Raw genomic sequence first — 25,258 nt, forward strand, 5'->3', positions numbered from 1 at the left:
CCCAGACAGCCCTTGTCTTTGCCAAGCTTACACAGCTGTGTGGGGCCAGACAAAATCACAGTCGATGGCAAGAGGCAAGACAGTGTGTCATGGTCTGCCACTAAGACAAGGTGTGTCTTATTCCCAGCACTTTCTCTTTCTGACCAGGAAATGATGTCTGCAGCTCACCTTCCTCTTCTGGAATGGGCAGGTCTTCACAGGAACCTCCCTTACCTTTCCCTGATCCACCCTTCTTAGAATTTCTCACCCATGCTCAGCTATAAGTATTAAAATATTGCCTTCTAGAGCTGGTGAATGAAACTCAAAACAGGAACACCATAAAGAAAATCAATGAAACAAAAAGTTGCTTCTTCAAAACAATCAATAAAATTGATAAGCTCTAGCAAGACTGACAGGAATAAAAAGAGAGCAGACACAAATCCCCCACATCAGGAATGAAGCCAGGGATATCACTACAGACCCTGTAGACACTAAGAGGATATGAGTTAAAAAGTTACATAGCCAACTTTATAAAAAGCTATAAAGCCAACAACTTTAAGCTCTTGAATTCAATAACTCAGAAGAAATGGAACAATTTCTTAAAAGCCACAGCCACCCCAAACCCAACCAAGATGAAACAGATAACCTGAATGATTCTTTTAACCATTAAAGAAGCTTAACCTGTAATTAAAAATCTCTTGGAAAAGAGCCCTCCCAGGCCCAGGTGGTCTCACTGGAGAATTCTACCACTTAAAGAAGAATTAACAAAAATTTTATAATCTCTTCCAGAAAATAAAGAGGCAAAACTTCCCAATTCATACTATGCATTATTACTTTGTTGGCTAATGCAGTATTACTTTCATATCAAAATCAAATAAAGACAGTTGAAAAAAAAACCCACAAAACTACAAAACCAATATTTCTTCTGAACTTAGGAAAAACTTCTCAACAAAACATAAGCAAACGGACTCCAGCAAGGTCTAGAAAGAATTACACACCTGGTGGTATTTATTCCAGATATGCAAGGCTGCATCAACATGGGAAAATCAATTGATGTAACCTACCAGATCAACAAAATTAGCAAGTGGCAAAACAGCGTCCTTCTTCTCCTCTGACAACTGCATAAGACATCACCATGGCTGAGTGGAAACGCAAACCATCATTCTGCCCGGCCCCCTGCCTGTCCCACTGTAGTTCATACCCTAACGCATGGGTAGGACCCCTAGAAATTCACACTTGGAGCTGATTTGTGCAGAGCTGTTTACACTCAGACAACGTGGGACAGGATTCCTCAATCCACTCCCTGACACGCACCCAAGAAGCCTGGACAGCAGCATGCAGCCCCATGTTCTGCCCAAGGCCTCCCACTGCTCTGCAACCAAGTCACCTTGTAGCTTCCATACCTGGAAACACACCAACCCTAGTTTGGGTCAAAGAGAAAAGGTTCTGCCAAATTTCAATGTGCTCTGTGGCTCAAGAAAGGAGTGAGACTGAAGCACCCATAGTGAGTCCTTGAGGAGAGCAATCCTGCTCATCTCAGCTCACGGTGTTCTCTACGTCAAGGCTGAGCCTTAGCATATTGGCCCACACACAAGACCCATCCCAGAAGGAGACGGTCTTAGAAAGATAAACTCCGTAATATCTTTGGATCTTTTGAAATTAAGAAGTATAAAAATCTTCAATTTTTACTGTAAAACATCCCCAATTCAGCTCCTTTTTATACTAAAGTTACTCCTAGATGTTTTGAGGTAAACTTGGAACACCCTAAAATCTAAATTCAAGTTCAACTGGCTCTGAAATTGTGAGTCAAAAGGGTGTCATTCAACCCCAGTGCTGACTGGGGCTCAGCACGTGTGTGCAGATTTGCATGGAGCAAGGTGGGGCTTGTGAGAGGTTTTCTCACCTTGCCTAACTTTCCATGTCTTAAGTGGAAACCAACGCCAGGCGGCACAGGTTTTCCTTCAAGAAATTCAAGTGATAAAGTCAAGACTTCTTAAACCAACCCACCTAATAGGCGGAAATACTGATCCACCAGTCCCAAGGGGAGGGTGGTGGGAGGTAAGAAAAACGTGTCTTTTGTGTGTCTGCTGGGCTGCAGTGTTGAGAACTCAGAGGGAGGAGCCTATGGCCACTTAGGTGAGCCGGGGAAGATTTCTCTGGGGCTCTGCTAGACCCAGGATCTAAGGAAAGCAGGGCCCACTGTATGGATGTTCAAAGCCCACACCTGCAGCATCTCTGCCCTCAGAAGCAACTACTTTGGGAGCAGGTGCACAGCCAGTGTGCTAGTGGCCTTTCCACATCTGATTGGCCAACAGAGCAGGTGTCTCTGAGCAGCGATGGTAGAAGTACCCGGAGCGCAATACGGGCAACCCTACCCCCTCCACGTGTTCCCCCTCTGAGCCCCTGCCCCACAGCTGAAACACTCCACCTGTCACTTAGTCTCAGCAGAGCTCAGGGATGTCCGCCGTTCCATTCCCGCCTCACACCACCCTGGAGAGAGGGGCCTGGAGGTTCTACATCTGTCTGAATTGTCTGTAGATCATCTTTATTTTTTTAAAAGCGAGTTGTCTTCTAGACATTCACCAAAAAAAATTCTTGAGGTTCTATTCACACTTTATCTTCTCATTTCCATAGCCTCATCTTAGTTTGTCAGAAACCGTGTCCTGCCACATTTTAGTGCTCGGTGCCTTACAGGGACTCCAGGCACACAAGTTCCACAGCAGCCAACACAGAGACACAAGCAGGATTCTCAGATATGTCATCCCTGAGAATATTCCTGCCAGCCAGGAACATGAATATACTCAGTCCACTATTGGCCCCTGGAGAAAGGACAATCAAAAGGAGGGCAGGCAAAATGAGGCAATGAGAACAGCCAGAGCGGCCAAATTCAACAACCCTTCTAGCTCTCCCTCCACTGCTCTTCCAAACCCAGAGCTCCCAAACCACAGCTAGTTTCACTTTGTGGTCAACACAGAGAGAATTCTTATGTAGGACTCCCACCTAATTCCATTATACCAGAGCCTCTGAGTTTTTCCGTTGAGTTGGCTCACATCATTCTGATTGGAGAAAGCAAGATTTACCTCAGGGATCTTATCTCTTTAGGGCACAAGCTACCTTACCAACAAAATTAAAAACTGCCTTAAAAGCTCTCGCAGTGTTTGTCATATTGAGCTTTTCTTGTGGTCTGTTAAAGTGTTCCCCTATTCTAGACAAGTGGAAATATTTTAAATACAGTTCCACGGGGTGCTTTCAGCTCAGTGTGTCTTTAAAATATTCTACTATTGACTGACACTCAAAAACATTCCACAATTTGAGAAAATTAATACTACAAACTTAACAATGAAAATCCCAGGACTCTACCTTGATGATATAGGAGCCCTAAGTGGATTTAAACAGTGAGGACACAGAATTGTAGCTTTATGTGGCAAACGCACACAGCAGTCAGAGCAGATGACGCGTCTAACAAGGACAGGATGGAATACCAGAAACAGGATGCAGGAACAACACATACATCATGTGATGTAGCTGAAACACAATGGCTGCAGGCCAGCCTCCTCGTTCCTGTCTCAGGCTGGGATTCGGAGGCTCCCACAGGAGTGGGCCTATTCCAGGAGCAAACAATTCAGCCTGAGCTCCAGTCCCCTCTGCCTTATGTACCCAGATAGACCCTCACTCACGCTACTGTGTTTCTGCAACAGGAGAGACGGCAGACAGTGTTGCTTACCCATGCAGAAGCTGGGGAAGCATCAGCAAACCAGTGGACAGAAACCAGATGGTCTGAGCCTGAGACCCCTGGCCTCTTCACTGAAATCTGGTGGCTGCTCGCATTGTCTATCCTGCCCAGCACCAGGTCCTTCATATAAATGTATGCAGTAAGGTGATCTTTAAAGTCACGTATAAAATCTTTTCAGGAAAGGACAGGTTAAGTGTGTGTGTGTGTGTGTGTGTGTGTGTGTGTGTGTGTAATGTCCTGTTTATATATAAGATGAGCATATTGCTAACAAGTTTAAGGCTTACGCATTGTTTCTTCCTCAAGCTCTTGAAGTAAACTGGGTTTCATTAGAGGATACAAGTTTACTCAAAATGTATTTTTTCCTCCTCTTAAAAAATTATAAAACTGGGGGGAAAACCTGAGACTGAGAAAACGCAGTGTGTCACACAGAGATAATTATGTGGTAATGGTATGAGAGGGCAGGAAACAGAGAAGTCTGTCATCAGGTGTGAATATCAAATGACTTACTGTAACAGAGGAATCTCGGAAACATACAATGAATTGCTATCTTACCTTTTATTTTCCTTGCCTGTTGACTGAACTTGAGAGAAGAGCTTGCCCTCAGTCCCCAGGTCAGAGCAAGCAGGACCAAGAGCTTCTGACTTTCCCACCCACTACCCGCCCCCCATAAGGCCCCAGAACACTGCTGCCACCTTCCCCTCCAGTTGCCAGAGGCTGGAAGTTGCCCACGCACCTCCACGAGCCGCCAGGCCTCACTGATGACGGCATACTGGAGGCGATTCAGGGCAAAGCCATCGATCTCCTTCATGACTCTGACTGGGGACTGTCCAATCTTCTGCATCAGAGCGTAGGTTCTGTCCACTGTCGTGGGGGCCGTCTTCGGGTGTGGGACCAGCTCGACCAACGGCACATAATATGGTGGATTTACCTTACAGAAAGACAGAAGGGGAGAGGGTCAAAAGACAGCCCTGGAGCTGGGGTGCTGTTCTGGCAGACTCTGTTTGCCTAGCTTGAATGGTCAGATGGGGCAGATTGTCTTTAGGAAGGCCTTTTTAGAGTTAGCATCCAATGACAAGAAACTTGAAATATAAAGTAATCCACAAAGGAGGGAAAGAAAAAACCTGAGCACAGAATTCTGTGGTTTTATTTATAGAAAAGTCAATACCACCATATGGGGTTGAAATTTGGAGGTGCTGATGACCATCCTACACATTCAGGGCTAATCCCCGAACCCCTAAACTCCCCATGGGACTTCTCAGCGACCTGCTGTTTAGATCTATTGGCTTCTACCTATCCCCAGCCAGCCTCCAGGGCCACTCTCTCCACAAGAATCGCCACAGGTTCTTGCTATTCTACTGTCAGTATTAAAAATCATTGGCAGCATCTTCTCAAACTTTTCCTTCCTTCTCAAACTATTTCCTTAACTCCTCCATGTTAAGCCTCAAATGTCTGCCCCCCGCCCAAATCAAATCTCACCTAGAAATCACACAGCACCGGAACTCTACCACAGCCCCGACATCCTGAGATGGGAAGGGTTGGTCCACAGTGAGTAGGTCCTAATGGAAACGCTTTCCTAGCCCAGCACTTACAGTTTGGGTTCTGTTTTTTTGGTGTATTTTGAGAAATTGTTCTTGAATATTCCCGAAGAGAATTATCCCCGGTGCAAAGAAAATGCTGCTTAGTGGTACCTGATTAGCCTTGCCATTAAAAGCCAAATGCACTACAATAAATTGTTCCCCAAATGATACTTTTAAATAATTTTTCCTTGATACATGGACAAAAATTGATAGAATCTTATAGTCATTTCAAGAAGCATCCATTTTATGGGTCCCTGGGTGGCTCAGTTGGTTAAGCCTCTGCCTTCAGCTCAGGTCAGGGTCCTGGGATCAAGCCCCCCGTTGGGCTCCCTGATGACAACCTGCTTCTCCCTCTCCCTCTGCCTGCTGCTCTGCCTAGTTGTGCTCTCTCTCTCTGTCAAATAAATAAATTAAATCTTTTTTTAAAAATGAAGCATCTATTTTAAATGACTTCTACAGAAAAGGAAAAGACAAATTTTCTTTCTCCTAGGACACTGCTTAGGAGAGGCCTCTGGTCCACACACAGCTTACTTCAGAGATTCCTTCTGCTCTCAGCCTGCCCTGGTCACTCTCTCAGCCCTCCTAGAAAGAAAGAGAGGACAGCACCTGTTTTCACATAAGTAAGTTATAAATCTGTGTCTCAACTGAATCACTTCTCTCCTGTCTATACTGAACTCATAAAAATGTCTACCTCTGGCCTTTTTAAATATCAGAACTGTAAGAACTGAAAGTAGGTGTATTTTCAATGAATTTTATCTTACTGTCAGACTAAGATGTTGGGCTTAAGGTCTTCCAATGTTGCAAGCCTCATGGGTAGCAAAAACACAGACTGAGACAACAGTTAAAAAGCATTGGTATACACAACTTGCTAGTTTCATCAGGCAAGTCTTCCTCACAGGCTTTCCTCCCGCCCACACTCTCCTTAAATGGCAGTGCTCCCAGGCTGCCACCACTGGGCCCTCTGTGCCCACTCTCTGGCTCTGGGCAGAGCTCAGCAGCTCCCAGGGCGTCCTCCCCACCCCAACATGCTGAGATTTCACACGGAGCTCACCTCCCACTTCAGGCCCACATTTATAATTGTACACTGGACACACCCCTAGGATAGACAACAAGCATACACTCAGCCTGTCACAAATTAAACCCCCATCTCTCCCACCCTAAACCCTAGTCCTCTGCCTAGCTCCATCTTGATGGGAACGCCATCATAGCACAAACACCCAAGTTAGGACCATAAGAAGTATCCTTGGCACCTACCTCTCCCTCGCCTCCCCCACTCCCCATCAGTGATTCTGTCAATTCTAGTCATCTCTCTCAAAAAACCCATTCCTGCTACCACACGCTTAGCTCAGGCCATCACCTCCAACTGAGATTTTGGCGCTCTCCTCACTGGCCTCCCCCTCCAGGCTCATTCTCTCTGTCACTGCCAAGGGGATCCTCTGTCTGGCAGGGGCCTGTCAAATCCAGAGACAGGAGAACCCAAGGCTGCCAGGACTCGGGGTAGCAGAATGGAGAGCTGCTATTTAATGGGGACAGAGTTTCAGTTTCAGAAGACAGAAAGTCTGAACGGATGGTGGGGGGCCTACACAGCAGCGTGAATGTGCTCACTGCCACTGAACGTATACTTAAACATGGTTAAGATGGCAAACCTTTGTGTATTTTATCACAATTAAAATTAAGGAAAAGGCCCCTAAAAACAGGATGCTGATCATACCACCTGCAGCTCAAAACCCTGCAGGATCCTGATTCCCCACCACCCACTAAAATACCACTGCACAATCTAGCCCTTTGAGCTTCCTAAAACGGGTAGAGTTGGCACACTTCTGTGTCCATGCTCTCAAGTTGATGAGCTTCTGAGAAAGGAACTCCCAGAGTCTGAGGGCCTAGATGGGGTCATTCTTGCTGTGGCACCTCAGTCCTGGAACAAGGACCCTGATCCCTACTACAGACTCAGAGATGAACAGTGGCAATGACTGGTACTCTTTAAATTTAATATGGTAGAAGAGGAGAGGTGGGATCAGGAGAGGGCAGGAGGTAAGCAAAGCAGGCGACTTTAAAAAAAAAAAAAAGATTTTATTTATTTGACACAGAGACAGTGCATAAGCAGGGAGAGGGGCAGAAGGAGAGGGAGAAGCAGCCTCCCAACTGAGCAGGGAGCCCAATGTGGGGCTCAATCCCAGGACCCTGGGATCACGACCTGAGCCAAAGGCAGGCACTCAACAGACTGAGGCTACAGGTGCCCCACCAGGCAACTCTCTTAAACAGAAAAGGAATGGCTGTTTCCCAACTGCTATTCTGTTTCTGACACGGAAGGTAGGACCTGGGCCTTTGGCTGCTGGAGTCTGGGAGTTAAACTCAGAAACATGCCCTCAAGAAATGGTAAGAACAAACAAAGGTGGAAAGCAAGCAACTTTTTAAAGGTTACCAGAGATGGTCCTGGGCTCAGCCGGCCGTGAGGCTCTTTGAGAGCTCAGGTTGAGCCGGGAGGTTCAAGGGGGGGCATTCTCCATTCATCTCATGAAAAGCCTGCCCAGAATCTGGACCAGAGCATGGAAGGCATGTGATCACGGCGATAGCACAGCACGCCAAACACAGAGGCTTTGTTTATTTTCTCTGCAGCAGATTAAACAGAGTTAAACTCACAGAGGAAAAGCAGACTGTCCCTTTTCCCAGAAGACAGGTGCAGCAATTTGCAATTCATTCTCACAGCCCTGCTGGGGTGGGGGTACTCCTGACCCTGTGAATTCCTCTTCCTCTTAACAAGAGGAATGTAAAAATGAAGGAGGATATAATCCCTCACCATTTTGATAATTTAGGTAGTGAAGTCCTTTCATTAGTGATAAGCCCCACCCCTCTTCCTGAACTCACCCTCCATAAACAGAGGGGGAAAGGCAGCCCCTCTGAAGGCAGCAGCTGGCCATGTGAAACAGGCACTGCTTGCACACGCATGCACACACACACGTGCTCTCCATAGACAGATGAACATTCAAGTTACCATCAACATGAGGGTAAAAGGTTCCGGGTCAGGTGGGAGAGTGAGTTGGAAAAGGTGCAAGCATGGGCAAGGAGTGCTCGGATGGGAACATTTGGGGCACCTTACGCGGGTAGGGCCTGATTTAATTCCAGGCTGTTATAGCTCTGTGACTGACTAGTAACCTATGTGAGAGTTGTGCGTTAGGAACTATTTCCATTCGAGACTATATTCCCTGAGATGTGTGTCCTTCCCAGGCAGCAAAATCTACAGGACATTCATAAGAGTGGTACCAAGAGCATCTGATGGGCTAAAACAGCACTATTCAGCTCATGGGACCTCCAGTCCCCAACGGAATAAAGGCTGTAAAGTGTGGCTGAAACTGTCAGTAGAAAACTGCTTCTCTGATTGATTGTTAGCATAGATCTATGTACCAAGAGAGCATGCAACCCAACTCAACCTTCAGATAATCACCAGCCACCAAATGGCCATCCCTGAGCCCCTCCACACATCCACAAGGAGATGAGGCAGACAAACAAAGGCAACATAAAAAACATTCGAGAGGAAGACCAGCAGGGACACAGAAAAGAGCCACATGAATACCCCTCTTCCTGAGCCTGTCACTTTCCTGGCTCTTGTCTATGAAGCCTACTCAAAGTTCTCAAACTACCTGTATGCTGAGAGAACATGCTCACCCACCCGTGCTGGACTGACCTGAACTCTCCTCACCCCACAATGAGAAAAGGTGCCCAAGAGACAATATGGGATGTAGAAACTCCTTGGCTGCTGGTTCTTCCGTGGAGGGGTGGAGGCAGCAATCTTTCACAACTGCTGACTTTCCACTTTTGCCCCAGCCTTTCAGACGCATGAATGTGCTTCCTTTTCCTTTACCCTGTTTCCTGTCTGGGCAGAGTAGTGGGTGACAGGAGCACAAAGTTGAGGCAGTGGCATGTGAGCTGATGCGCTGGGCTTCTCCTTCTTGGCCTGCAGGGCTAAAGGGAAACTGTAGCTCCTCAAAGACCGTAAATGGTTCTGGATTACTCAGGGCCTGTCCGTTTAGCTTAGGTTGAATTGTTCACAGACACTTTTTTCCTCCACTCTCCTTGAGCTCAATGGCATGATTAAACAATGGGCGGCACCAGCACAAAAGAAAGGATAAAATTCCAAAGACGGTCAACTTGGGCGATTTCATCTGCCTTGGTTAATGTTGGCTTTGGTATAAAATAATCTACAAAAGTAATAAGAGATTAATTTTTGAAATAAGGTCTGAGCTTATTTTGGCTACACTGTTTGCCTTTGATTAAAGAAGTAAAAGCGAACAATCCTGGAATGGTAGGAGAACTGTCATTATACAACAGTCACTGGCTGAACTACTAGTCGGAGGTCCTTGTTAGGTGTGAGAGGAAAGTGAGTAAGGTGTAGTCTCATCCATCAGGTGGTTTAAAATTAATAAGATTCCTACCTTATTAAAGGTGGAATAAATAAAGGAATCTTATTAAAGGACTTCGGAGGTATTTCCTAAACAATCTGACTTTGTTGTTTTTTTCTTTTGTTTTACCTGACTTAGAAGTAAAATCTCTGGTTAGAAATTGGAAGTTTTCAAGCAAGAGGCTTACACCTTTCACTGAAGCAGCAATCAATCTAATAAGTGGTTTACAGTTTCTGAGAGTCCTTTTTACAGACATGTAAATGTCATAGAAGCAAAGATAGCACATGTTTCATTGCACTTGGTATTTGGATGCTTCAGTTAAGGTCCCTCTTGTGTCTGTGTATCTGTGTGGTAGCTAGACGTGACCAGTTTTCTTCCATGTTCTGTGGGTCTAAGCCTCTGTATTTTATGACCAATCTCTACTTTCCATGGTATTTCAGTAGGAGGACATCTGGATATCCAGAACTATATAGTCATGTGAATGGCAGTTCCTCTTCGCAGCATAGAGAATCCAGCAGGCATCTGTGACTCCCCCTTTTTCCTCTGTTCCCAGAGCAAGTCTGTTACCAGGCCCTACCTCCCCCCACCCCCGCCACTCTAAACTACTCTTGCTCAAAAAGAGGATTTTCCCTGCTCTTCGTCTAGGACCCTCAGCCTCACTGAGGCCCTGGTCACCCACCCTTGGAATACTGCCCCAGTTCTGTGAAGAAGCTGCTCCCCTCTCTCAGCCATCTTCAACATACAAAGAACCTTCCAATTACCCTCCAAAGGCAGCATTTTCACCACATCACAAGGCTGCTCTGTGCCTAAACCAGTCCCAGCTCTTTAGAGTAACTCTCAAGATTCTGTACAACTCAACTGTTTCTTCCCAAGCCTTCCAGCTTTTTCTTCCTACTCCCCAAGTATGTGAGGTATGTGTGCCCTTCCAGTCAAGACTGGTCTCCTCGCAATTCCGTACACCCCACACTTGCTCTTAGCCTAGGGTCTTTGTTTACACTCTTTCCCACTCTCTCCTCCCTTGTCAGCCCAATCCCATCCTGCCCAGCTTGGCCCCAGCTTCTCCATCAGCCTCCAATGGCCTGCTGGTGCCGGGGTGTGGCCATGTCATCCACTATCCTATTTATTATGGCTTGGGCTAGGTCAGCTTTTCTATACTAACAGGCTGTCCCAGTTCTCCAAGGTCACACTGAGCTCAGTTGGTTCTCAAACTCCCACCAAGTGATCCCTGGATCTCCTCTCTGATTCCTCTTTCCTCACATTACCACATTCACCTCAAAAAGATTTACCATGTGCCTGCACATCAGTTTGGAACTCACTGTCCGATATACCTCACCACGGATCCCCCACTGAATAGGTCTGCCCAACAGATGTGTGTAAGGGAACAAGAAAAAGGGGTGGGGGGTTAACATCAACCTACTGAACCAGAATCTCAGGAGCAGGACCCAGGATCTGCACTTTAGCAACACTGATCCTACTCTGGATTGTGTTGAGTAAACTGCACAGCACAGTGACATGGCTGCAAAATCTTACTCAATGTATACATTTTTTAAATGTACCTTTTTCCCCAACAGTGGAATTCTGTGTTTAGCAGTCTCTGTCTTTAGCTGGATGGTGAGTTACATAAGGGTGAAAGTATGTCAGTACTGCTCATTCTATCCCATTCTACCCCATTAGGCATTAGGTAAGCAGGTACAATTCAAGGCATTTGGGGATTAAATTCTTTTTAAAAATGCCGGTATTGGGGCACCTGGGTGGTTCAGTAGCTTAAAGCCTCTGCCTTCGGCTCAGGTCATGATCCCAGGGTGCTGGGATCGGGCCCCGCGTCAGGCTCTCTGTTCAGCAGGGAACCTGCTAACCCCCCCACCCTGCCTGCCTCTCTGCCAACTTGTGATCTCTGTCAAATAAATAAAATCTTTAAAAAAAATAAAAAATAAAAAGAAATGCCGGTATCGTACAACTTTCTATATTTCCATAAAAAAAAACACTAAATTATACAATTTTAATTGTCTGGCATATGACTTATACCTCAATAAAGCAGTTAAAATGTACTAGCAGGGCGCCTGGGTGGCTCAGTGGGTTAAAGCCGCTGCCTTCGGCTCAGGTCATGATCCCAGGGTCCTGGGATCGAGCCCCCCATCGGGCTCTCTGCTCGTCAGGGAGCCTGCTTCCCTTCCTCTCTCTCTCTGCCTGCCTCTCTGCCTACTTGTGATCTCTGTCTGTCAAATAAATAAATAAAATCTTAAAAAAAAAATAAAAAATAAGTAAATAAAAAAAAATAAAATGTACTAGCAGATTAGTCCAAATGTATTGCTCCTGAGAACCAGAATAAGATACAACCAGTTCCTGAGGTTTAAGGCACTCACAGGATGGGCCACAATGCACTGCTTCACATGTGCCAGGCCAGCGAACACCTTGGAAGGCAGGAGGCAAGACGTGGAGCTGCTCAAGACAACTTTATCATCGACGATTTGATCTAACTGTGCAAAAATCTTCTTCTTCAGCTCCAGGTTTTCCGGAACACATTCCTGGAAGGGACATATTCAAATTACGATTCATGATACCGCACTCAGGCCCCAAGCAAAGCATATGTCATGTTTGATTCATTCCCCAAATGAACCAATCAGAAAACTACTAGCAATATTTATGAGCAAAACAAAAAGCCTCTGAAAAACGCAGCCAAATCTCCGTAACTCTGGAAACTGGGTGACGTGTATATGGGAGCTGTATTTTCTCATTTTTGCATGGGTCTGAGCATTCCCATAAGGCAATCTGCCAAGTCCATGGGGGTGGACACGCCAGCGCCCTTGGCAAAATGCTACAAACAGCAACAGTAGTCACTACCACTTATTTTCCCTATCTGTCCTGACCAACGGATCAACTTATCTTCAAGGAAAAATCTTATCTTCACAAAAGGAACGAACATGTTACATCCATAATTCCCAAAAGACTTCTTGAACATCCATTTCTAAAGGGAAATCCTTTTGAAAAGGACCTTTGTTTCTAAAAATCTAAAATTACTTTAATAGGGGCATGGGAGGAGGACAGAAGAGCAAATTTGGATTAAGTGCTGCAGATAACACTGCTCTGAAATTCTAATCACACACAAAGCCAGGGCAGGGGGAGATGACATTCTCAAACACCCAAGTGCGGGCCCAAAGGTGAGGCCTGTTCCTGGGAACGTGATACACGCGGTGGGGACTGCCCTGCTGCAGAAGGAAGCAGAGCGGGAGAAGGATACTCAAGCTGCTCCAGAGCTAGAAATACTAGAGGCGTCCTTATCCTCCTGCCACCAATTCCCCTGGGAAACCACACAGAGGTCACTCCTACCTGAGATAGGTTGTGGCTTACCTGGAGGCAAGAGGCCTTGCAGGGGAGGTTTCATGAATTTACAGGATAAAGGTCTCTGTATGGTAGGGTAATCATCATCAGAAACCTAACTGGGTGCTTGTTAAAAATGCAGATTCTCAGACCCTCATTCCAGACCTGCTGAATCAGTCCCTGAGGGTGGGGTCCAGATATCTGTATTTCTATCAAATACTCTGATGATTGTTGTTCCGACTAAAGTTTGAGACCCACACTAGTCTGAGGTGTGGATCCAAAGCGTGGATCACCTATACTCTCTGTGTGACATGGTACCAAATATATCCTTGAGAATCTCTTCACTCTGATGTCAGAGTTCTGTCCTACCCTCTTCCCCGCAGCTACTCAGGGACCAACCAAGGATGTCCCGAGTAGTGTTTTAGCACTGTGGTAGGAGAAATGGTATAAACACCAGCAGGTAACCAAAAGTGTGTAAAAGTGAACATGCAATGCTGAAGGATTCCTAATAATTATATGAGAATCACCCCTCAAAAATACAGAAAATATATTCAAGTTTGATTTAATAATACCTAATGACAAACTCCATTTGTATATCCTCTACAAGATTTAAAAAGTTTTACTCTGAGGGTAGGGAGTCAATATTGTATTTATTTATATTTTTTAAAAAATATAATCAAACTATGTAAAATTTTACTAAGAACAAAAGGTTGTATAAGCGTCACATCTCAAAGACAGGGAAAAAAATGGAGTCATTTAAGAACTGTAAAGGCCATTGTATTAAATCCCCTTATCAAAAGGGGGAGGAAAAAAAACCTACAGTAGCTGGCTGGTTATACTGAGTAATTCCTGGATCAGTTAAGTCAGCAAGTTGGGTTAAGTTTAAATGGAGCCTTGTAGTAAAGCCAGAGACTAAGAATGATGCAGATACTGTTTAAACTAATAAAAGAGTCCTCATGAATAGTCTTATTGTGAGCCTGTCATGCAGATTGCCCCCTGAAATTCTATGCCTTTCTTCAGATCATTTGATTATCAAAGAGGCAAGAAAACTTGAACCAGAGGAAACCCAAACCTGCTACAATTATGTAAGGGTTTTTTAATGGCACATTTGCTTGAAGTTTTGTTGTTGTTGTTGATAGTAACAACTGTGTTCAGTTTGGTGGGCCAGGATTATAATGCCTTGAGTTCATCTCCTTGCTATTCATTAGGGAGCTAATACACCTTGTCTAAGAAATGAAGTCTGAAATGCTGTTAAATCAGGACCTTCATCACTTGTGGTTGATTGCAAAGCTAAGAGACGCTGGGAGGAAGGGCTGAGAAAGGTACCAAATGGTGAGACAGCTGAGAACCTAAATGCAAAGCAGCCTCACTCTCTGTGAACTATAGCAATGTGACCAGGTGAGAACTCAGCCAGTGCCTTCTCAACGCAACCCTACCTGGTACATCCGAAGGAGTTCACCCATCTCAGGCAGTATCACACAGTGAAAAGGCAAGGCTAAGTTAAACACTCCTTTTTCCCTTGCCTTCTTGAAAGTAAGAAATTGAATGATAGTATTATAGGGATAATTTTTAATTCTAACTTACTTAACTTACTTTGAAACTTACCTTACTTTGAAAGGTAAATCATTTATAAACTTTGGTGTTTTGTTATTAGTCAGTTACCCATGAGGGCATTTAACTCATTAGGAATGTTCTAGAAAAGCAGCATGGCCATGGCAAGTCAGTGTGCTGGATAATTCCCTGGCAAAGTTTATAAGAACTCTCTTCTGAAGTTTACTCACTTGCTGTGCAACAATACACATTTTCCAAAACAAATATTTTCATGGTGAAAATGAAATTTCATTGATTTAAAAAAAAAAATCAATTCAGGCATTTTAGATAGGTGTCCTGTTGATAGAAAATCTACATTTGTTAATGCAAAACATCTGGAAGCAATCTTCAATGTGCTTTCCAGAAAGAAAGTAAAACAAAATTAGACTTCAATACTTTAAGTATTTTACATGCAAAGCAATTCTATTAGACATGGGGAAAGACATGGCAAGAAAAGAAAGGTGAGCTAAAACCCACTGCAATCACGGCAGAAGGAAATTCATTCTTAAACTGAAGATGGAAGTAATATGCATTACTAAGTCTGTTAGCGCTAATTTTATCTATTTGCATTTTCATTATTGCAGACACTAAACTGTACAGTGCCCTAACCAGAGGCTTATTATTTTCCTTAACATCAAAATGAAGTTTTTAAAAGCATCTCACAAACCCTAAACAGAGTTTACAATAATCTAAAACAAATTATACCCAATCTAGAGAGAACTTTCCAAAGTGAAAATCAGTGTAGACCGTATTTAGGAACGTTACTTCCTGGGGATTGGGTGTTAAGGTTACCAGAATTATTGCTGTTTGCTTTAAATAGCAGTCCCTTCTGTGGGTGACCACAGAGGGTGGACAAGAAGCTGAAGTGGCACCTGCATCAACTGCTATCCTAAGGATAAGTCTATTCCCATCCTCATTCTGACGCTATTTCTAGTACCTTATATGAAATCATTTATTTAGAACTGGGTTAAAATACTTGCCATGAAAAAAATACAATTAAAAATATTTCATTTAATCTTTAAAAAAAATTTTTCATTTAAGCCTGCAAATAGCATATAGTTTTACTGCATTTCTAAATACTATTTCTCATGAGGAAGACTCAGGATTTTTAATACAAAATTTTTACTTAACAAAGTATTGAGAATAGCATAAAACATAAAATAGTAAGGCATGAAGATTTTTTTTTTAGATTTTATTTATTTGAGAGAGACAGAGAGAGCACAAGCTGGGAAGTGGCAGAGGGAGAGGGATAAATGGACTCCTTTCTGAGCATGGAGCCCAAAGCTGGGCAATCCCAGGACCCCAAGATCATAACCTGGGCTGAAATCAGATGCCTAAATGAGCCACCCAGATGCCCGAAGGAATGAATTTTTAAGGAGAAAAATGAAAAATAAATAAGTTGATGTGAAGGATATCACATCAATCTCTGAGACCACTTATTACCAGTGAAGACTATCTTTAAATTCAAGGTGACAAATTTGAGAAGACTACATAAATTATTTTTTTTATATGACTTCGGTTTTGCTTCCATATCAAACATACATATAATGCATTTCCATCAGGGAATCTCTATGATGCAGCAATTCTCAAAGTAGCAGAGAACAGGGAGAGGGTCTATATGTGAGATTTGGAGGAAAAAAAACATAGAAATTAAAATATGATGCTTTTTTTAGTAATAATTCGATAAGATATTTTTAGCCCAAACACTTTGTCACTGCAATGAGTAAAACAACAAATTCCATTCAACATATTTTGTTGGATGACAACCACTGTTTTATAAAAACATTCTCATTTTTGAAAACTCAAGTTTTATAGTATCACAAAGCTACTTTCACTTGCCACCATGTATATGTTCAACTATAAAATAATTTTACAGTACTTTGAACAGAAATAGCATCATCAAGGCCATCTGATCTTAACTCTATCTGTCCAGAGGAGAAACCAAAAAGTCAAAATTTATAGGTATGACTAAAACAGTTATTTATTCTTCAAATTTCTTTAATAAAAAAAAAAGTCTAAAATATCAACAAGTCAAGCATCCAATTTAAGAAGTCAGAAATAGAACATAATAGATCCAAAGAAAAATAGAGCATAATAAAGAGGCATAAACCAATCAAACAGAACTAGAGTTTCTCAAAACTTAGTCCCAGACTATTCTCTTCTCACCTAAATTCTCTCTCTAGGGAATCCAAACCAAGCCCACAGCTTAACTCACCAATCTAAAGACTTAACTCACACTTTTTTTTTTTTTTAAGATTTTATTTATTTGTCAGAGAGAGAGGGAGAGAGAGCGAGCACAGGCGGACAGAATGGCAGGCAGAGGCAGAGGGAGAAGCAGGCTCCCCGCCAAGCAAGGAGCCCGATGTGGGACTCGATCCCAGGACGCTGGGATCATGACCTGAGCCGAAGGCAGCTGCTTAACCAACTGAGCCACCCAGGCGTCCCTTAACTCACACTTTTATTTCTCCTTCACAAACTATCTTCACATGAATACTTCAAAGGCACCTCAAATTTATCTGATCCCTCTTCTAGTACTAGCTGGCATATAAATTTTCCAGTTTAGAAAGAAAAACCTTAATGATCCCTGGTCATTAAGGAACCTCATGATCCATAGGGAAGTAACATTACAATTCCAGTCCCCTGCCTACAAAATCACTTCGTTTACGCTACTGACTCTCATTATTTTGTAAAGTATTTGTTTTTTGTAAAGTGTTTCTAAAGCATCAAATTTATGTGATTAAAAATATTTATAATCAGCGATGTTAAGATTTAGTAGACTAATACTAAGTAACAATATTTTAATGACTCCCTACCATATACATATTGATGTCATAAAGCCATTCCCCCCAATATAATTCCATGAGCAAATCCAGAGTATATACTAAGGTACAAATAAGCATGATGCAAACTCCAAAACTAGGGAGGAAGTAAATTTTGTATTTCTATATTCTGAAAGTTTACATCTCACATGCAAGAGAAAATAAACATACTAAGAGAACACTGTCCATCTTTTGAATTGACATTTTAAAAAATGGCTATATTTAAACAAACACCATTACTACAAAACAGAATTCAAAGATGAAAGCTCCATGAGAGCAGGAATCTTAATTTTTACTTTATTGCTATATTCCCAGCTCTAAGAATAATGCCTGACAAAAAGAAGCTATTCAGTAAACATTTGTTTATTCAATGAATGAATGAATGAATGAAAAATTCTGTCATGTAGTCAGTTTTATACAATGCCCCACAAGCTCACTGAATACTTATTTACTCTGCTTGATCATTATATTATTTTAGAGAAAATGTCTAAAGACGGCTGAAAGAATAAACACAAGACACCTCCCTGCCTTCTGGCACCCCATGGGGCAATCATACCCATTCCTGGACCTACACATTCAAAATAAAGTCCCATCTACCATGGACTAACGTTCTGTTCTCTTTTACTAAAGATTGTTCTGATTTAGGAAGATACTCCATTCAAGTCCAGGCATTTGTGTCTCTCCTTCTTCCCCAAATTCTGCAACAGTTTGAAGCCCTGAGGGTGAACTGATCTGTCTTCTTCCAGTATATACGTGACAGATGGACTCAGCTACTGCAATCTGTTCCACGCCGCCTCAGCAGGACGCTGCTACTACTGCTAACGCCCCTCCCATTATTCAGCTACTAGTCATGCTGCTAATCCCACAGATAGTATTAATGCTAAAAACAATCTCCAGTATTTTTTAATAGAAAAAAATTCTGTCACTTATATCTAATGCAATGACTCCCATTTAGTTTACAGTATAAATCATAACATTATGCCACAACCTACAGAAGCTTCTTTCCATATATGCATTTGTATACTAGTCTAGCAGCATTTTGGAATCTTGAAGAAAGCTAATACATGAAGTAGATCCACTGAGGGGACCTTAGGAAGATGGAAGTCTGAAACTGGATGACAAGTTTCTGACTGTTAGCATTAACATCTGAGTGCAAGTACACTTCTGATGAGGAACTAGTCTCTGCAGGGAACTTTCCCACTCAACAGAACAAGAAGGTGTACTCCCTGCTTTTCAAGAACCACATGTTTTAAGAAGCACATACAAAAACATACATCCATGCAAGTAGCTATAATAGAGCAGAAAATATGTACTTCTAACAAAAGCAGGCAAAATGTCAATATGGCACCAAGCCAGAAGGTCACACTTTCCTGGTCAAACATGAGTATTACAGACACTATATAGTCTTGGTCAAAATAGGAATACTAACATAGTATCACAAACTGCTCTTAAGTGGTATTGAGAGTAGGGGAACACATATTGGTAACAACAGAAGGAACATAAAAATATTTCTGTTTGGCCCCCCAAAGGTCTTACTTACCAGTCATACCCCAGAACCTACCACTGGGGACAGAAGGAGCTATTCTCAACAAATTATTTGTAGAGAGCATTCTACTTTTGATAATGGTACACTAGCTTGTTTTAGACAATCCTCCTGCTGAGAACAACTAAAAAAGCTTAAAACCTATAAAAATAATCTGTTGGAAACAGTGAAGAACTGCAGGGCCAAGATTCAGGTAATAGGGACACTTGGAGATATAAGCCTTATATATGGCTTCTCTTTAATCCTCAAAGCAATTGCTTATTTCAAAAAAAGCAGAGACAAAATGGCTGAAATAAGAAGCAAGGCTTTGGTAGACTCATAGTGCTGAGGGAAAACTGGAGCTCAGGGCCTGGTAACTGCTCTAGGCTTCCAGCTGGGACCCTCAAGGGCTCTTCCTTGGAGTAACAGTAACCCATCTTCACAAGCCTGCACTCATCTAAACACATGATTAATTTAAAGAGATAAGCTCCTAGCCTAGCTTCTCTGGAGAACAAAACCATAACCAGAGCCTTGGTTTTTCATAAGCAATGTCTCACATTTAAACAAAGAAACAAAACAGATAGCAGAGAAGACTTGACTGAAAACCAAGAGAGAAAACAGACTTTAGAAATAGCCCATAGGACATCCAGAGAATGGTGTTACCAGATATGAACTTTGATATAACTTATTAATATGTTTAAGGAACTAAAAGATAACTGAAAATTTTTAGCCTGTAACTAGTAACTATAAAAAGAATCAAATAGAAACTCAACAACTAAAAAATACAATGAAAACTTTTAAAAGATGGACTTAGCTGAAGAAATAATAATTTGGAAGATACATCAGGATAAAATATTCAGATTGAAGCATGAAGAGACACTGGAAGGGGAAATATAGAAAAGAGCATAGGAAAAACACATGGAAATGTTGAAGAGTTCTAACATAAAGGTAAATGCAGTTCCAGAAAGAAATGGGGTTTGAGAGAGAGAATTAAACAGAAAGGGGGGGGGGTAGAAGCAATACATAAAGAAAGAATTTCCAAAACTGATTTAAGAGTTATAATAAAATGATTATGACAATATGGACACTCACAGAATGAGACACTATAACCATTAAAGCAAGGGAGCTTACTTTTCAATATTGAATGAAATAGCAAAGTACACAAGACACATTAGGTGAATAAAGAATATACTAGTCTCCCCTACACCTATAAAATAAGTGTACATAAAATATTGGAAGGAAATATACAAAATGGTAATAGGGACTCCATCTCCGGGCAATAAAAGTACTAATGATTTTCTTTATTCTTTTATAAATTTTCCAATTTTCTGTAATTACCACAAATTACTTATATAATCAGAGGAATGTTAAAGGATATGACTTTGCATCATAATAAGATTAAAAATATGTCCAGATATACTTGGAAAGAATAGAAACACGCACACAAATGTACTATCAAGATTATAATCTTAGAGCAATCAAAAAGCGATTTTTTTCTCCATTTTTTCAAGTTTTTACAATAACTTTAAGGCAAGACAATGTTTAAGGATAGTATCAAGAATTAAAAGGAATCTGAGATTTTTACCCTATATGGAAGTTAACAAGGTTGCCTGCCATAGTTTCACAAACGCTCACGGAAAACATAGGTCTCTTGGGTCAGAGATAAAGGACAATATTACAGGTTATCAAACAGCATGAGCTTCATGTTCACAGTAGTCCTCCTTATCCCCAAGTCCCAAGGGGGGTAATGTGAAGGGAACCAACTGGATCTGGGTTTGTGTCCCAACTGAGGAACTATGAGCTTATTAGGAAACACAAATCCCTCACAACTGACCATAAGCAAACCCACCTGACCAATGCCCCAGAAGGTGACAGCAAACAAAACTACCCTTTGATCCAGAAGGAGACACTCTATCTTCCAAGACTGTTAATTATACAAACATCCCTGAAAAGTTAGTCCAGAACAAAAGGGTCTGTTTTTCCCATGAGCACTGAAAAGAAAAAAAAATAATGAATCTCACAATAGATGATAAGTGTTGGCCCAGCCAAACTGTGGAAAGAACCAAGATGCCCTTCAACGGACGAATGGATAAGGAAGATGTGGTCCATATACAATATGGAGTATTATGCCTCCATCAGAAAGGATGAATACCCAACTTTTGCAGCAACATGGATGGGACTGGAAGAGATTATGCTGAGTGAAGTAAGTCAAGCAGAGAGAGTCAATTATCATAAGGTTTTACTTATTTGTGGAGCATAACAAATGCCATAGAGGACATGGGGAGATGGAGAGGAGAAGGGAGTTGAGGGAAATTGGAAGGGGAGGTGAACCATGAGAGACTATGGACTCTGAAAAACAACCTGAGGGTTTTGAAGGGGTGGGGGGTGGGAGGTTGGGGGAACCAGGTGGTGGGTATTAGGGAGGGCACGTATTGCATGGAGCACTGGGTGTGGTGCAAAAACAATGAATACTGTTACACTGAAAAGAAATTTAAAATAAATAAATTAATTAATTAATTAAAATCTTAAAAAAAAAAAAGAAGTGTTGGCCCAAGGATTAATTTAACAATAATCTAAAATTCTATAGTAGTCCTAAACTGCTAGGTAAGAAAGGAAAAGTTACTTTCCCACTAAAGATTTTGAAGGGTTTCTCTAGCACTAACTACCCCCAAATTAAAGGCTCTACTCAATGCAAAACTATTCTTGGTAAAACAGTTAATGAGAACACACACCCTACCAACAGGTATATGTTTAGTCAGAGACTTTATTAACAAAGTTGCAATCCTTCCTTATTTGAAAAGAAAAAAGACTGAAGCCGTGAGTCACAGCCTTAAATTAAAAGAGAATGAATCCTATTTTAAGAATTGAGAGCCTAGGCATAAGGAGGAGCTGTCAGCAGTTTTTGTCACCCTCTTGGTCATCAGTTGATTCACTGGTCTGGCTAGTTTTACCCTTTCTGCTCACTAAGGAGGCCACTTTTCTCAAGAAAGAAGAGCCCCTCTTCATTCAAACGTGTGAAAGGACAGTGAGAGTACCAAGCAGAGTGAGTCTTTTTCCCTCATTTTACTCAGCTCTCTATGTCATTTAAACTAGTCCATTAGGGATTTGAAGAAAAAGATTTACCATTTTTGGTGTAAACAATAGTAAAGTAACAGCCATTCTAATCTTGCATATAGCTTCAAAGAAACATAGCATATAGCTTCTTGTATCTCACTATTGTATTAACTTAGACAATATTTTTGGCTAAAGACCTCTAGGAAGCCAGCTCAAAGATAGGACCAACTACCTAGATAATAAAGTCCATACATCTATGCACTGTTTAATCCAAAAACAGTGTCAGGAAGATTCCTTCTTACTCCTATGATAGGAAAGCTAAATATTGCTTACTAAGTACTTAAAAAAAAAGTCCTTCCTCAAGTCTATATTTATGCTAAAATGATTTAACCAGCAACTTCAATTTTCTGTTCCATGTTACAACAGCTTCTGGTGTTAAGAACAGCCTGACAGGTTTCTTCCTGTTCAGGACAGCTGACAGACAAGCCTACAAGTGCATGATGAGACCCACTAACTTTCCAGTTCACTTAGGACTACAACCAGTAGACATAAGGTTTTCGAAGTTCAAATGTTCACAGGAAAAATTTAAGGGAAATAACTGAAAATAATTGTGATTCAACATTTGACTCATTTTAATTCGCTTAACTGACTGGAGACAATAGCATGATAACCTACCATTGCCAAAAACCCATTTTATGTTGGGTGTAGGAAACTGAAATAAAAATCCTTATCCCTAGGGGATGAACAGGCATAGATGCTGAGAGAGAGAGAGAGCTAAGGGCACTGAGGAAGCCACATACCCAAGCGCCAGAGACATAATGCCTGCCTAAGATGAAGGCCTAACCTAAACCACAAGAAACGCCACTCGCCACTCGCACTACTCCCCATCACCAGGCTAGCAAGTGTAAAGTAACAAGTAACAGAAGAATACTTCTGGGAGAGGATCAGAATTAGAATATGGAAGAAGATCCTCTCCGAGGGCAGGGCAAAGGGAAGACTAAAAGGTAAAGTGAAGATACTGACAGGAAAAAACCTCAGACCAATTAGTCTTAATCTTTTTTTTTTTTAAAGATTTTATTTATTTGTCAGAGAGAGAGAGAGCACAAGCAGGCAAAGTGGCAGACCGAGGCAGAGAGAGAAGCAAGCTCCCCACTGAGCAAGGAGCCCTATGCAGGACTCGATCCCAGGACCCTGGGATCATGACCTGAGCTGAACACAGCAGCTTAACCGACTGAGCCACCCAGGCATCCCCAACCAGTCTTAATCTTAAACACAAGGTATTACTGAGGAATTTAAAACCTGTAATGTACCAATGGTGACCGTAGCAATTACAGACTTTAAACCTTGACCAACTCCTAAGTAGATTAATTCAAATCCCTACAGTAAACGCTTCAAAGAAGAAAAGGTATGTCAAATCCTGGGCATAAAAACTGTTTACCTCAGTCACTACTGTCCTACTCAAGACTTCTAGCTTTCCAAAACAAAGATTTGTGAGGCATACAAAAAAGTGCACACCCCAGAGACAAAGTGATCATTGGGACCAGACTCCAATATGATTCAGATGGTGTCATATCTGACAGTGAATTTAAAATAACTACAATTAATATGTGAAAGACTCTAATGTAAAGTATGGATGTGCAAAATCACATGGGTAATTTTTAGCAGAGAAATGGAAACAATAAAAAAGCACCAAAGAGAATATTAAAAATGAAAGAGTAACAGAGAACACCTTTGACTGGTTCACTAACAGACTCAGAACAGTTGAGGAAAGAATCTGTGAATTTAAAGATGAGTCAAGGGGAATTATCCAAAATGAAGTAACAAAGAGCAAAAAGACTGAGAAGAACATATAGAGCATCCAAGACCTGTAGGAAAAATATTAAATGATTAAACACTTGTGCAACTGGAATCCTGAAAGAGACAGGAAAAAAATGAAAGAAATAATAGTTGAGACTATTCCAAAAACTAATAAAAATCACTAAATCATATGACCAAGAAGCTCAGAGAATACATTGCAGGACAAATAATTCTCCTTCCCTAGACTCCCACAGATGTAAGTATATTATATTCAAATTGCTGAACTTGCTGAAGATGAAGAAAAATACTGAAGGAAGTCAGAGAAAAAAGTCACATAATATATACCAAAACAAAGGTAAAATTGCAAAAGACTTTATGAGAGATCATCCAAGATAGACAATAATGGACTAACATCTTTAAGTGCTGGAAGGAAAAAACAAACAAACAAACAGGGGCACCTGGGTGGTTCAGAGGGTTAAAGCCTCTGCCTTCGGATTGGGTCGTGATCCTGGGGTCCTGGGATCGAGCCCCACATCGGGCTCTCTGCTCAGCAGGGAGCCTGCTTCCTCCTCTCTCTCTGCCTACTTGTGATTTCTGTCTGTCAAATAAATAAATGGGATCTTTAAAACAAACAAACAAACAACAACAAAAAACAAACCTGTTGGCCCAGAGTTCTATACCCAGAAAAATTATCTTTCAAAAATGAAGGGAAAAAAAGCTTTACTGAGTATATTAGGAGAAGGAAAGGAAAAGTGAATTGGGGGAAATTGGAGGGGGAGACGAACCATGAGAGACTTGCAGACTCTGAGAAATAAACTGAGAGTTTTGGAGGGGAGAGGGGTGGGAGGTTAAGTGAGCCTGGTGGTGGGTATTAAGGAGGGCATGTATTGCATGGTGCACTGGGTGTGGTGTATAAACAATTAATATTGGAACACTGAAAAAATAAAATAAGAATTAAAAATTTAAAAATTTTTAAAAACTTTACTGAGGAAAAACAACTCAGGGAATTCATACCCATCAGACCTAGTTTATAATCATTTTTAAAGGAAAGTTTACAGAAAGAAGAAAAACAGATACCAGAGTGAAAACTGGATCCACACAAAGAAATGAAGAACACTGGAAATGGAATAAATGCTATAAATTTCCCTCTAATTACTACTTTCACTGCAACCCACAGATTTTAATAATCAGTGTTTTCATTTTCATTTAGTTCAAAATATTTTAAAATTTCTCTTGAAATTTTTTTCCTGGATCAATGTGTTATTTAGAAATGTACTGATTATCTATGTACTTGGGGATTTTTCCAGTTATCTTTCTGTTACTCATTTCTAGTTTAATTTCATTGTGATAGGACAGCAGACATTTCATGATTTCTATTGTTTTACGTTTGTTAAAGTGTGTTTTATGGCCGATCATATGACCTGCTCTAATAAATGGTCAGGTTTTCCCATTTCAGCATGGTTCCCATGGTG

At 41.6% G+C, this 25,258-nt stretch overlaps 1 protein-coding gene across 4 annotated transcripts in view; it reads right to left on the reverse strand.

The window, feature by feature from the left end:
- The window catches only part of CRYL1 (crystallin lambda 1), a 147,666-nt gene that overhangs the window by 22,705 nt on the left and 99,703 nt on the right, over positions 1 to 25,258 (reverse strand). For all 4 annotated transcript variants that reach the window (XM_047722857.1, XM_047722860.1, XM_047722858.1 and 1 more), the window contains 2 exons: positions 12,050 to 12,211; positions 4,446 to 4,640 (listed from right to left, as the gene is read on the reverse strand). In XM_047722857.1, coding sequence (XP_047578813.1) covers positions 4,446 to 4,640; positions 12,050 to 12,211 — 357 coding nt within the window. The remainder of the gene's footprint in view (positions 1 to 4,445; positions 4,641 to 12,049; positions 12,212 to 25,258) is intronic.

The sequence above is a fragment of the Lutra lutra genome, chromosome 3 (assembly GCF_902655055.1).
Source record: "Lutra lutra chromosome 3, mLutLut1.2, whole genome shotgun sequence".
NCBI classification, from domain to species: Eukaryota; Metazoa; Chordata; class Mammalia; order Carnivora; family Mustelidae; genus Lutra; species Lutra lutra.